This window comes from Zosterops lateralis, assembly GCF_965231275.1.
Source record: "Zosterops lateralis genome assembly, chromosome: 1".
NCBI lineage: Eukaryota > Metazoa > Chordata > Aves > Passeriformes > Zosteropidae > Zosterops > Zosterops lateralis.
In genome coordinates this window covers 30,071,818-30,084,788 of record NC_139762.1, presented here as the reverse complement: position 1 = coordinate 30,084,788, position 12,971 = coordinate 30,071,818, and the positions used below count along the sequence as shown (strand labels likewise).

Sequence of the window (12,971 nt, the reverse complement as noted above, 5' to 3'; positions counted from 1 at the left end):
TCAAATTTGGGGTTAAATTGAGGATGAAAAAATTCATAGCATTTAAGATACAAAAAGTGACATTCAAAATTAGAGTCATCTGAAACTGTTGATCTTTGAACTTGTTTTTCAGAACTGTTTTGTCAGAAATAAAACTAAAGCAGTATGAAAGAAATTCTAAAATATTGTTGTGCTCTAGGATTGCAAGTCGTAAATTCTAAATTTTGTTCACAGGTTTTATGAAATTTTTAAGCTCAGATGGTGATATATTCTAAACATTGATTTCTCTTTTTTTGGAAATTAATTGCAAACTGTGAAATAGGCTTGGTTCAGAAGTTATTTTTGAATGTTTTTAAATTATAAAAAGGATTTTTCTCTTTAACATAGTTTTACTTTGAGGTTAACTTGAAATAGATAAACATTTTAGGATGATCTAGAAATTTATAAATTGAATTAGTAACACGGTGGAAAGTATTCTCAGATGTTTCAATAAAATAGTATAAGACAAATTTTATACTGAAGAGATACAGGGTTTATATACATGTTAATGAGTATGATGTTGATGCTGTCTCCAGCTTGCATTAGCTCATCACAAGGTGAAGATTTAATAATTATTAACATATTTAGGAATTCCTATTCATATGACTGACAGGAAAGCTTCCCACTTCAGTTACTATTTTTGTCTTTTGGGAAATGAGGTAAAATCATCCTAATCCTGGTGCTTAGGTTGTGAATTATTCTGTGACTCAAGAGAGAAGGTATTTCATAGGTAACAGTTCAATAGGACACATTTATCTACACAAGTGATTTGAGAGGCAGTGGACTGGCTTCTCCTGAGTGAAGGACATGATGCGAGATAACATGCTGCTTGCACATAAGTCATTTTAGGTCTAAATATAACTGCAATAGCGCTGCCTGTATAAAAATCCCCACATATTTAACTGAGGAATGTGACTTACTAGCTTGTGTGCAATGCCAGGAAAGACAGAGTCAAGCTGGTGCTGTGCTGAGATTTAGCAGCTTATGTGCTTGCTAGCTCAGGCATCTCTGCAGTGCACTTGATTTCATACTGGGGATGTGTCCAGCTGTGAAAGCAACTGAGAAATAGATATTCTTTCTCCAGATCTTTCTTTGTCTTTCCTGAGTACGTAATATAAGCCTTTTAAGGTATTTGGGCTTTTGCAGCCTATGTTTTCATGCATTATCTAGGTTTAGAGTCTCAGACCATATTTTAATAAAAGAAGGAATGTTTAAAACATTTAACAATACAAATGAGGCGAATATATCTCTTCCCTATTGTTTTCTCATTATTTGTTAATAGTAAAGTATAAAACCAATGAGATGTATTATAAAAGAAAAAACTATCAATATGTTTTGAGGGTGTTAAAGATACTTGGCTAAATCCTATATGTGCCAACAGAGTCTTAATCATAGAGTCATAGAGTAGTTAGGCTTGGAAGGGCCCTCCAGACATAGTCTGGTTCCACCTTCCCTGCAGTGAGTAGGGACATCAGATAAGCACCTTGTTCTGGGGTCAGGGGAATTCTGGATCTGTGAGACGTGCTACATCAGAAGTCTAAAGGTCTGTCATGAATCCGTATGGAGAATTTCCAAACATCTGCTACTTTTATAGAAATCTTGAACAAAAGCTGTGAAGCCACTGTTATTGTAGCTGTCCGTGTTCCCTTGTATCCACAGTTCCTTCACAAAAAAAAAAAAAAAAAAAAAAATTAAAAAAAAAAAAAAAATTACTTCCCACTTTCTTCTGCATATATTTCCAAGGATAAGGGAGTCATCACATAGAGAAGGAACCTTCCTGTTTCCTAGCTTCTCTTTCCATCTATTATTATTGCAATTTTTTTTAAAGTGCAATTTTCTTGGTCTGTGCACTGTACAAGATTAGTGATTTCTGGATTTGCTGCGAATGTTATGGCATTTCTCTACTAGCCTCAGACTGCTCGTCTCCAAACATTGTACTGAGAATGAAGATCCATGCATTTGGTATCCAAATCTTGACTTCCAGAAATAGTAAACCTCTTCCCCCACTTATGAGACATAAATTTTCTATCTCTTCAGTATATTTCAGCACCTCTATCAGCCATCTGTAGAGAAATGGGGGGGAAAAATGGTATTGGTGAAAAATGCATTTCTTGGGTACTTGTGAAATCTGGAGTAGTTTGTTCAATTATTTTGTTACTAATATTATAATTTTTCAGCTTTTGTATCAGTTTATAATCTCCATCTTTAGTTGGAAAGGACAGTGACATTACTCAGGCACAGCCTTCTCAGACAAAGTCTAAAAATTACAGTATCATTACTATTGTTAGTATGAAGTTATGTTTCATACCTGTGAAGAAGCCAGATTTGTATATAAAAAATGTAAAAAGAACTTTAATCTTGTTTGTTTTGTAGTATCAGTTAAAATACTTTAACATCACATTGACAATGCTCAGCATCATATTGAGAGGATCAATTGTTTATCATATTTGCCAGTACCAGGTCCACTTTATGATGTGAACAGCAAACTTAGTGAAGTGTATGGGTGTGCTGATCTTCCTGAGCCCTCTCCAGAGCTAAGAATACATTATCCAGCACAGAGGTGTTCAGAGAATTCAATATAATAAGCATGCCCATTCATTTGATGTTGTACCCCAGAAGCTGTGAATAACAGTTGCAGATTGTCTCTGCAGCAAAATTTGGAGTGAACATGTCTGGGCAGAATCTGAGAAATGTCAGAGAATCATTGAATGATTTAGGTTGGAAAGGATCTGAGGTGGTGTGGTTCGAGACTCTTCCCCTTCCTTAAAGCAGAACTATCTTTGGACATTCGTCTACATTTTTAGACCAGTGTCTAAAGCCTTCTATCCAGATGAAATCTGCAGGAGGAAAGAAAGACATCATGTCTAGGCATCTCAGATATACAAAGACATTACAAAAGAGAAAATGGCAGAAAACAACATTAGTGTTCAGCAACAAAGCTAATCATGCAGAAGTGGGTGCCTGAATTTAGCTAATGATTTTAAAGTACTTTACAGCCTAATAAACTTCGATTGCTCCAGAGGGAATTTCCTGTGAAGAGCAGATTCAGACCTGCAGTCAATCCATTAGTTAAGCCGTCTTTGTTCTTGTGAATAATGTTATTTGCATTTTTGCATTTCTGCAATTCAGGGAGAGAATATGGGCTGTATGGAAATAGACTGTATGAAAGGAGGGAATGTAAATATTTGTACTCTTCCAGCAGTCTAAAAGACAGCCTATAATTAATTTGTAGTTACTTGAACAGGTAAATGTAACAGGTGTTTATATTAAGGTGGAAAAAGTTTGCATTCAACTTGGCTAAACATATGGTTGTGAGAAATCATGCTTTTAGACTTGCATATATGACTACTGTCCACAGGAATTTTTCATTTTAAGACAGAAGTGAAACTATTGTTCTTATGTTATGTTTTTGGTGGGGGAAATTTGTTCAGCATAAAAAAAAGAAAAAGATATAATACTAAATTCTCTCTTTTTATTTCAAAACCAGCTGAATTATGAAAAGAATATGTGAATGTTTTTATCAAAGGACAAATATTAGTGGGTTTGGACACTAATATAAGAAGGAATGAGAATTTCTGTGAAAATAATTTAGAAAGTGAAATAACCCAAAATCAAACAACCAAGAAAAAAACGTAATGCCTTAGCATGTGAGAGTGTTGAGTAGAAAATAAAAAATACCAGCACATATATTCAGGAAATATGTTTTCTCAAGAGCATTAGAAAAATACTGGTCAACTATAGTTCAGCTTGCCTGGTGGAATGTTCTTTTGCTGCTTCCTGCTGCCCACACTATTGTCTGCTCAGAGTTCTGTCACGTATCGTCTCAGCTTTCCATTCCTGACATCACCTGATTGCACCATTCATTCACGTGGGTCAAGCCTTGTAACTCCAAAATATGTAGCAGCAATCAAAGGAAATTGAACTCCAACCTACACAGCAAGTTTCTGCTTGGTAGCCCCATACAGCTGGCTCTGTTCAGGGCAAGTCAGCATTACAGCAGTACAGACGGCCAGAATTACTGTCATGCAAGCAAGGATGTGGCCTCTTAATATTTTATCCTGATGTTTGAGTTTTTCTTAGCCCCTCCACCTCCCAGAACCTTGCAGCATTATTTCCATCAAGTTCTCGCAGTCCTGACATTGATAGGCACTGAATCAATACTTTTATAAAATTGTGAAGCCAAACTAGTTTTGCAGATCCACAGTATGCAGTGTGTGATTTTCCATTGTGAATATAATAACTGCAATTTGAAATACTCCCCCACAAGGGTTGATTACATGCTTTAGGAAATTCACAGTAAAAAATTTAATTAAGAAAGAAGAAACTGCATCACTTCATTTTAAAAAGAGAAATTCACCCGAGATATTTTGTTCATTTTCAGACTATAATAGCAATAACCATCTTTAGCTGAGGACATTTCCTGGGGCTTAATGGCCCATGGCTGTGCTTCTTCAGGTGATCATCATCATCTCCCAACAGTCATTAATCCCCTACGAATGCCCTGCACCTCAGTCATTAAATGTGCTTAAATGTGCTTCTCAGAAAATGAAATAGTTCTATATTTAATACATCTTCCAGGAATAGGAGTGATCTTTCTGAGGTGAGGAATGAAAGAAGTTTATTAGTGTGTCAAAAAAGTGCTAATTATGACAAGTGGATAAGTCATATTTCTAGAGATGGCACGACAAAGAATTTTTCCACAGTAAGAGCATGTTGTATATAAGTCATCATTTTATGTGCATCACAATTTACACTCATCTCAGTTCATAACAGCCAGATCAGAAATAAGGATAGTTATTTGTAGTTAGATTTCTTCTGCAGAGCATGTCAGCATAGAAAAATCTCACAAAACAAACAGTGTATGACTGCAGTACTGCTTAAAAAGACTTTCCTTTCCATAGCTGTAAAAATAGTTATACAGCTTTACAAGGTGTTTGTGACAATGGAAGAAAATAAAAAGAGGTTAAACCTTTCATACCTGAAGTCTGAAACTCTTAAAAAAAAGATCTTTTGGTGAGCACTTTGAATCTTTCTTACAAATTGGACCACAAGTACAGCACCAACAGCATCATCAGAGGTTTTAAACACAGTAGACAGCCAACCCCTGCTCAAGTAGAATTAAAGCCTTCAATGAAAAAAAATGGAATTCATAAAAATTTAATGAGAATTGGGGGATTTTAATTTAATTTTATTCGAATTTCACTTACTCCCACATTGTTCTGTTTTCATCTTGTGCTACTAAACATGCATAGCATACACCTAACATATACATTGCATGAAGCCTGTACCTGTCCCAAAAAGATTCTGAGAGAGATCAGAGCAGACACAGCCTTCACTGAGTGAAAAATTAGTACCTTTTGGGTATTATTGTAATTTATTATTTATGCTGGACATTCTGATCCCATGTGCTTCAGTGAGTGACTGTGTAGATAAAGACAAAAGTAGACCTTTGGTCCATGCATTATTAAATGCTAAATGTTAAATTATGTTAATGTTAAAATTAGAGCTCTCCTAGTCAGCGCCCTTAGATTGCAGATTGACCTGAAAAAAGAATTATTACAACCTGACTCAAAAGTTTCTTGTCAAAATTTTCTGTTTCTTTTAACAAGGAAAAAATAACATTATTAAAATATCTTTCTGTATAAAGAAATTGTTTTGTTTTACTCACAGAAAAAAATTCACTTACTTCAGTAACCAATTACAACTCACTTAATTTTGTGGTTTTCCACGGTAGAGAAATTTTTCTATGTGAAAAACAAAGGTTTCTTTCAGAAAATTTTAGATATAAATATCACATACACACGTGTACATACACATTTTATCTTGTTCCATTGTGGGTTCTAAAAAGAACTATTACCTAATTTTGAGTTTACTCTGAAATCTTTCCTACTTATCTTAATGCAGTTTTCAGCAAATAAACTTGTGAAAAAAATTTATTAGATCTTGCAATAAATTCACCAAATTTAAAATAAAAATAAGAAAATAATTTTAAAAAATTGTAAAGAACTAAGGACAAAATAAACAGTATTGCATTTTAAGTTGTTTTCAATCTACCTTATATATCATCCTAAACAGCAGGTTGGGAAGTAAATACTTATGCACTGTATTGCAGTTAGAACACTTCTTTTGCTATAGATCCTGTTTAAGGTTATTCTTACCCTATCATGCAACTTACAGTGTCAGCATTCTTCAGATCATTTGTCAAAATTCAACAGGAATGTCTGTGATAAAGAGTAGTAGAAAAAAGAAAGCATATTTTTCTAAAGTGAATTTATCAGTATGTCTAGAATTCTTGAGGTTTCTTTTCTCAAGATCTCTGTTTTCACCCATTCATTATGTTTACAGATCAGAAGAACTAAAATAAAAAAAAACAACAAACCAAAACCAAACCAACCTCATATAACGTTTCTCATTCTCATTGTAAATTCTGTGTTGTAGGTCTTGTTTTCCCTCTGCGCTGCATTCTGGGGAATCCAAATTATGAAGCGGATCACTTCATTCAAAGATAAAGACCACTGAAAGAGCAGATCTAACATCACCTTAAATACGGAAACAGCACTTTAGAATAACCTTCTAAGTTCCTTGGAATTAATCAACCATGAATCATGCTGAATTGCAATCAGTTCACTTATGATACAAGAGATTTGTGATTTTTGTATGAAGGTTTGAAAGATTCCTAAGGGGGTATATCCATTTTTATTTGATTTTTTAAAAGAAATATTTAATTTCTTCCCAATTTAAATCAAATATTCATTCACAGCATAAATCTTTACATTCATAGGATTATGAATTCTTAGCAACCATGTAAAACTAATTTCATTTTTGCAGTGATTTTGTTAGTAATAATGTGTGAAAAGTATTTTGCACAAGAGGAATAATTAAAATCATATCTGATGTAACCTGGTATAAAGTGATTGACTGTCTTCCTATTGAGGCTAAACATAAACATATGTGAATGTCATTTTTTTTGTAATGATTGAATTACACCAGGATCTCCATGTCATGCCCAATTCAGTGTTCATAACATACGGCTACATGAGGATGAGTAGTTGAGGCAAGAAAATGATTAAAAACAGCATGATAAAATAACTCGGCCTAGTATGAGTTGAAACATCTTCAATAAAATTGGCTGATGTATGTATTGTATAATGCAGACATGCAGTTTGGGCTGAGTTATTTACAGAATACACCTGTGTTGCCAACTTTAGGTAGTGATCAATCCAGGATTTACACATGGGTATCCCACTGACATTCATGTGACAAAATATTTGCAGGGCCGAGCCCTTAATTTCTGGTAATTTCCTGCTGGGTGATGTCAGGAGAGATGCACGTCGCGTCTTTCAGAAGCTGTTGGAAAGATGGTGTGTACTAAGATAGGAAAATTAAATACAAATGGTAGAGGGAGTCTCCAAACAGCAGGACTGGCAAAAATACTGGATCTAGGTTGTTTTTCTTTCCTCACACTCATCCAACTTTTTTTTTTGGCTCCAAGCCTTTTAGAAGTGCTTATAGTCAAGTAGCTAAAAAATGGAGTCTGTCTTAGATGCTTCAAACTAGTAACAATATCTGGATTTAAAAATGAGTTTAAGTTTGTGTTCTTTTGCCCACTTCATTTTCCTTAAGATGTTAATGGCAGTCTGAAAGACATCTCGGATTTAGACAACCTACTTTTAATTAACCCATATTTTCAGTCTCTAGCTGTAACAGATGCCACTGTCTATGGAATAGGATGTTTCCAGTAAATTTTCAGAAACACAGTAATGCTATTTATATGAAAGTGTTGCAATGTCTAGTGATAGTATCATCTTAATTGTAAAATAAAATCATCTAAATGCTTGGATTGCAAGGAACCTTAATGATAGGTTATTTAACATATCATTTAAAAAATAACAGAATGTGACTCCAGAAGTACAAACTTCTTATGTGGCCCTGTAAGTTACTGCACCTGTATTCTCCAAATTTGTAATGGTGACATGGTCAGTTTAATATGACATAATGAAGAATCATATTGAAAGTCAGTTTCCATATCAAAATACATCCTTTAAAGAGACAGGAATAGGACAAAAATGTAACATTTCCTGCATTTGAAAACTGGCAGTTTTGGAGGGACAACAATGAAGAATTAAGTAAAATTAAATTAATTTTAAACCTGTCCTAATGAATGTCGTGTATTTACAAGAGGAAATGAATGTGATTTCAAGGGCAAGTATAAAGTATGTCTGATGAGAACAACCTAGTCTTTAAAGCAGAAGCTGAACAAATTTCCACTTTTCTAAGGGTTTTTAGATTCCAATTTCCTGCTTCCAGGGACTTGCCTGGAACCTATTGTGTATAGGTTGTTTGAAAGCAGAGTGCAGGAGAGGAACAACATTCTTCCATTGCATGCTGATCAGTAGGGTCTGAGAGCAGCTCCTTTGGCTGAAGGCTTGAACAGACCCATGGTGGGTGTCCAAGACTCATGTGCTTTACAACAACATCATCTGGGTATGTATAAACCATCCTTTGGCTGCAAACTGAAAGCTGGGATTTGCCGTTCTTGAAGAAGAGAGTTTCAGGAGCAAGCTCTTAGGAACACCTTTGCGCCATTCTTTCAGTAGCTATGTAGTAGGTAACTATAGCCCTTTCAACTTGCTTGTCATGAATTTTTTAAAATCTAAATTACTTCATATTTTTGGCACTTAACATCACTACTGGATTTATTTATGCTGTCTTTATATCCACTGCAAGAGTGAAATAATCATCCCAAAGCTGTCTGGGTGGGAGTAATCAGGAGACTTTGGAGAGTAGTTGACCACTGAATTGAATTATGTGCAGTTAATATATATCATGCAGTTAACTCAATTAATTTAATGCAAATTGCAAACAATGCTCATTACTAGCATGATATTTGATAAGCCAGCCTTCTCTCCTCAGTTTTTTAATATTCCATTACTTATTTTTTTAGAATTTGACTGTGTTGTGTGGTTTGAACAGTCATATGGGATCAAGTGAAATACGGTGAATTATATGAGGACAGTAGTGAACAAAATATTGATGCAGAACTAATAGATACTATGCAAGTGACTATCTTTCTTTTGGTAAGCCACTCTTTTAAGTCTCTAGAAAGAAAAATGTTCTAGAGACTAACAGCCTAGCATCACATGCCCAAGTGTGAGATTTCATAAATAACATTTGTAATTTGTGCTATTGTGTAAGACTTCCTTTTGGTCTTGTTTGTTATTAAACTCTCCAGTGATACACCTTAGGAGAAAAATGTGGATAAACAGAACTTTTTTTCATCAAGACTGTTAAAAAGCAATTCCTCTACTCCTACCAGCTGTTGCAATGTCACATCCCCACACATGGCCTTTCCTGGACTATGTACACAGCAATATCAAGTTACTGAAAACCCAGAAGTAAGCAGCTGAATCCCCTGTCACTTGAGACCTGACCCTGCACCATTCAAGTCACCGAAAAACTTCCTGACCTCAGGATCAGGGCAGAGCATTCCCTGTACGAAAACAAAAAGGATGCAATATTTACTGCAACTCAAGCTTTGGTGAGGTGCATTGATTAAAAGTAAGAGTTGCACAATTGCTTATTCCTGAGAGTGGCTAACATCATATGCTTTCTGGTATAATAAAATCAGAGCACTTTGTTGGATAAATGCTGAAAAAGCTGTAATCTATATTTTCCAGATGTAAAGGACTCAGGGCACTTTCTCTTGTCTTTGTTGTCTTCAGTTTTCTCTCAGATTTGCAGGATTAAGGACATCATTACCTAAACCATTACCTAAAGGAGGTAGTTGATAAGATATTTTAAAGCCTTTTACAGCCAAATGTCTGTGAGCTTTCAGGAATTTATGCAGTGTGATAAGAAACTACTAAACTGGCATGGCACTAAAGAGTAAGAATTCTTTGGATTTTTTTTTTATTATTTGCTCTATAATTTGTGACAAAAAAAGCCAAGTCTTAGCAATGTAGTTCATCAAGAACAATAGTAACTCTCGGAGAATACTTAAAGCATTGCCTGTTATGTAAACTATGTTGCCTATAGTTGAAGTTTTTCTTAAAACTCTGGCTCCTGAAATTATGTGAATAAAGAAATATTTTTGCCTGCTGAAAACAAGACCTATAGAAAGTTCAAAATCTAAAAGGCAAACAAGATTTTAATTGGTAATATTTCAAACCATTTTCCCTTTTAAAACACCCTGGTGATTACATGAGGCTTGACTCATGGTTTGTAAGCACTTGGGATTGCTAATGCTGAATGGGAAAAAACTATTCTTGGTCTACCCTTTATCCATAAAACCTCTGTTTCTGGCACAGGCATACACAGTACCTATGAGGCAGAGTTTGCTGGATTTCCTGGTTCCCTGCTGGTGTGTGACCAGCAATTCAGTTTGGAATTCAAACAAAGCAGGCCAGAAGCTGGCTCTTTGAGGGGCCCTGACCCTCAGTAACTCTCAGCACACACAGACCTCACCACCATGTGCCCTGTTGCCTCCCAGCCCCAGCAGATAGGGTAAAGCAAACAAGAGATGTATTGTGGACTTCTGGATTTTCTCCTTTTATAGATAATACAAGTATTAAGACACCACATTTGAAACTCAGGTACAAACCACAACATATAGCAAAAATAAGATGTCTCACATGCTGGAGAAGCACTTCCATATTAATATCAAGGCCAATGGAAAGCTTGGCTCCATTCTTTGTCTTTTTTGCCCCACCTATGGAAAACAGCAGAAAGATGTGGAAACATTGAGTAAGAATGAACTGCTGAGTGTCCTTGTGTTTATGGTTTGGCACAGAAAAGTGATACAAAATGAATTCTCTCCACCCCACCCCTTGCTATATTTTTACTGCTTCCTCCTTTATTCTTTCTCCCCAATTTTTTTTCTGTCTCTCTCTAGTGCTCATTCATCTTTGTAAAATATCCTCTCCTTTCTTGCCTTAGGTTTTTTATGTGTGGAGGTACATAGTGGTATATTCCATATCCACAAATATTTTACTTTATTATTTTATTTTACTTTATATTTTTTAATTTTTATATTTTATTTGATGAGAGCCAATGCTTACTTAAAGGTGCCTGCCTACTTTTGTTACTGTTCCTATCAGTCAAAAGGCTGATATCTTCTAATATTCCAAAACCACAATATATAGTGCTCATACATTGTTAATGTTATGTGTATTTCACTTGAATTTGTCTAGTTTCCTCTAATGATTCATTTTCTATTTACATTCCAGTAACATGGCACTATCCTTTTCCCAGTTTCTACTCCCTCTCCTGGTTCCTTGTTATTAATTCCTTGTAGTTACTTTTTTTTCCCCTTCAGCACCATGCTTTAGCTGTCACTCTCTCTTTGCTCCAGGATGTACCAGTACAGTTTCTGTGGGTCATTTTCTAACCTGCTGATTTTAATATGGCAAAGACAGACAGCCCAGTAATAGCAATGTTTGATTTAAAAGAGATTAAATTAATAAAGAAAATCATGGGACATTTTAAACACTATGGAATTTATGGTGTTTTCTCCTACTTGCATTTTTTCCACAAACCTTGAATGTAAGTACTTATTGGCACATAAATTACAATTATATATGTTTTCCAGAAAAGAAAAATACAGTAAGACAATTGAACTACAATTTTTAGATCAAAGAATAGCTTATTAACTTACTGAGTGTGATCATGTCTTTGCTGCTGTCTGTCTGCATTGAGGTCATGAGCCTATTATTTGAAGATAATGGCATTACTCTTTTGCCTCACATAGCAGCATTTGTGATTTCAGATCCAACAGCCCTTTACCTTCTCTCTGCTCATGACTCATGGCTGACTCACTACCTTTAATCATTCTGAAGGCAAAGATTTTATTTTTGCTCTTCTTTTAATCACAGTGCAAAAAAAAAACCACCTTTGAGGGAAGGTAAAATATTATATACTGCAGCAGTGTAGGTATGTACCAATGTACTTCATTTTTGTAAAACCTCGTATTCTCAGTTTTCTATCTATGACCATAAACTAGATTTCACAGTGATGTCTAACAGAGGAAAGCCTGATGATCAGGAATTGGTGAAAGAAATTAAAGGCAATTTAAGGCAAGTTTCTGGGATTCTGAGAACAAAGTCTGTCATTGAAGGTCAGATTACCTTTGGTTTTATTTTATATATTAATTATTTTATCTGAAATATAGCTGTAAGAGAAAAGTAATGCTTTCATGACTTTATGGCCAATAGTAAGATATATACTTGAATACATTTATTTCTTTGCTAACAGTATTCCTATTATTCATGAGAAAATCTATGAGTGTCTCATGCCTATAATTGATTATGGTTAGTTAGGCCTGATAATTGGACTGTAGTATGTGTGTAAATGGCCTTATTAATGAAGAACAATTCTCAATGATTAGTGCTACAGGAGAAGAATTATTTCTCAGTATTGTTTTTCCCAGGTTTTCTCCTTGCAAGAAAGCCTGGTGGTAGTTGGCATTCAGCTAACATAGTCCTGGGTATAGGATTGCGAAAACTTGCCGTATTCCACTAGTGGCTTCCTCTTTGCACTTCTTCATGGAAACCTGTGGCATTTTTCCCAAAGAATTAACCAGCTCTTAAGATGCTACATGCAAAATAACTCCTCTCTGAGTATGGCTGAGAGACATCTGAGCATTGGCAGAGACTGGCATTGTACCATGTCAAGCAGCCTAATCAAGGTGAGGTCAGCAGTCTCCTTTCCTCAGCATTTCCAGGCAGGGAACCGTAGATGGACTTGGGGAGCAAAACTTGCAGAGCAAGAAAGAAGCATAGGTTATAGCAGTCTCTGCTGGGATGGCCAGAGGGGTGTGCCCTGGCACAGGGACAGTTACAAGCCTATCAAAATTACAATCCTGTCAGGCACAGAAGTGAATAGCTCAAAGCCACTGTCATTCAAAATAGAAGTTTAACAAGAACAGATATGATAGAGGAGATGGTCCACAAAGAGTT

At 35.3% G+C, this 12,971-nt stretch overlaps 1 protein-coding gene across 1 annotated transcript in view; it reads left to right on the top strand.

Annotated features, from left to right (window-relative positions):
- Window positions 1–7,826, top strand: part of AGMO (alkylglycerol monooxygenase) — a gene marked incomplete at its 5' end in the record, with an annotated part of 191,022 nt that extends 183,196 nt beyond the window's left edge. Inside the window, one exon of the mRNA XM_083855917.1 lies at window positions 6,457–7,826. Coding sequence (XP_083712043.1) covers window positions 6,457–6,537 — 81 coding nt within the window. The 3' untranslated portion in view covers window positions 6,538–7,826. The remainder of the gene's footprint in view (window positions 1–6,456) is intronic.
- Window positions 7,827–12,971: the final 5,145 nt, after the last annotated feature.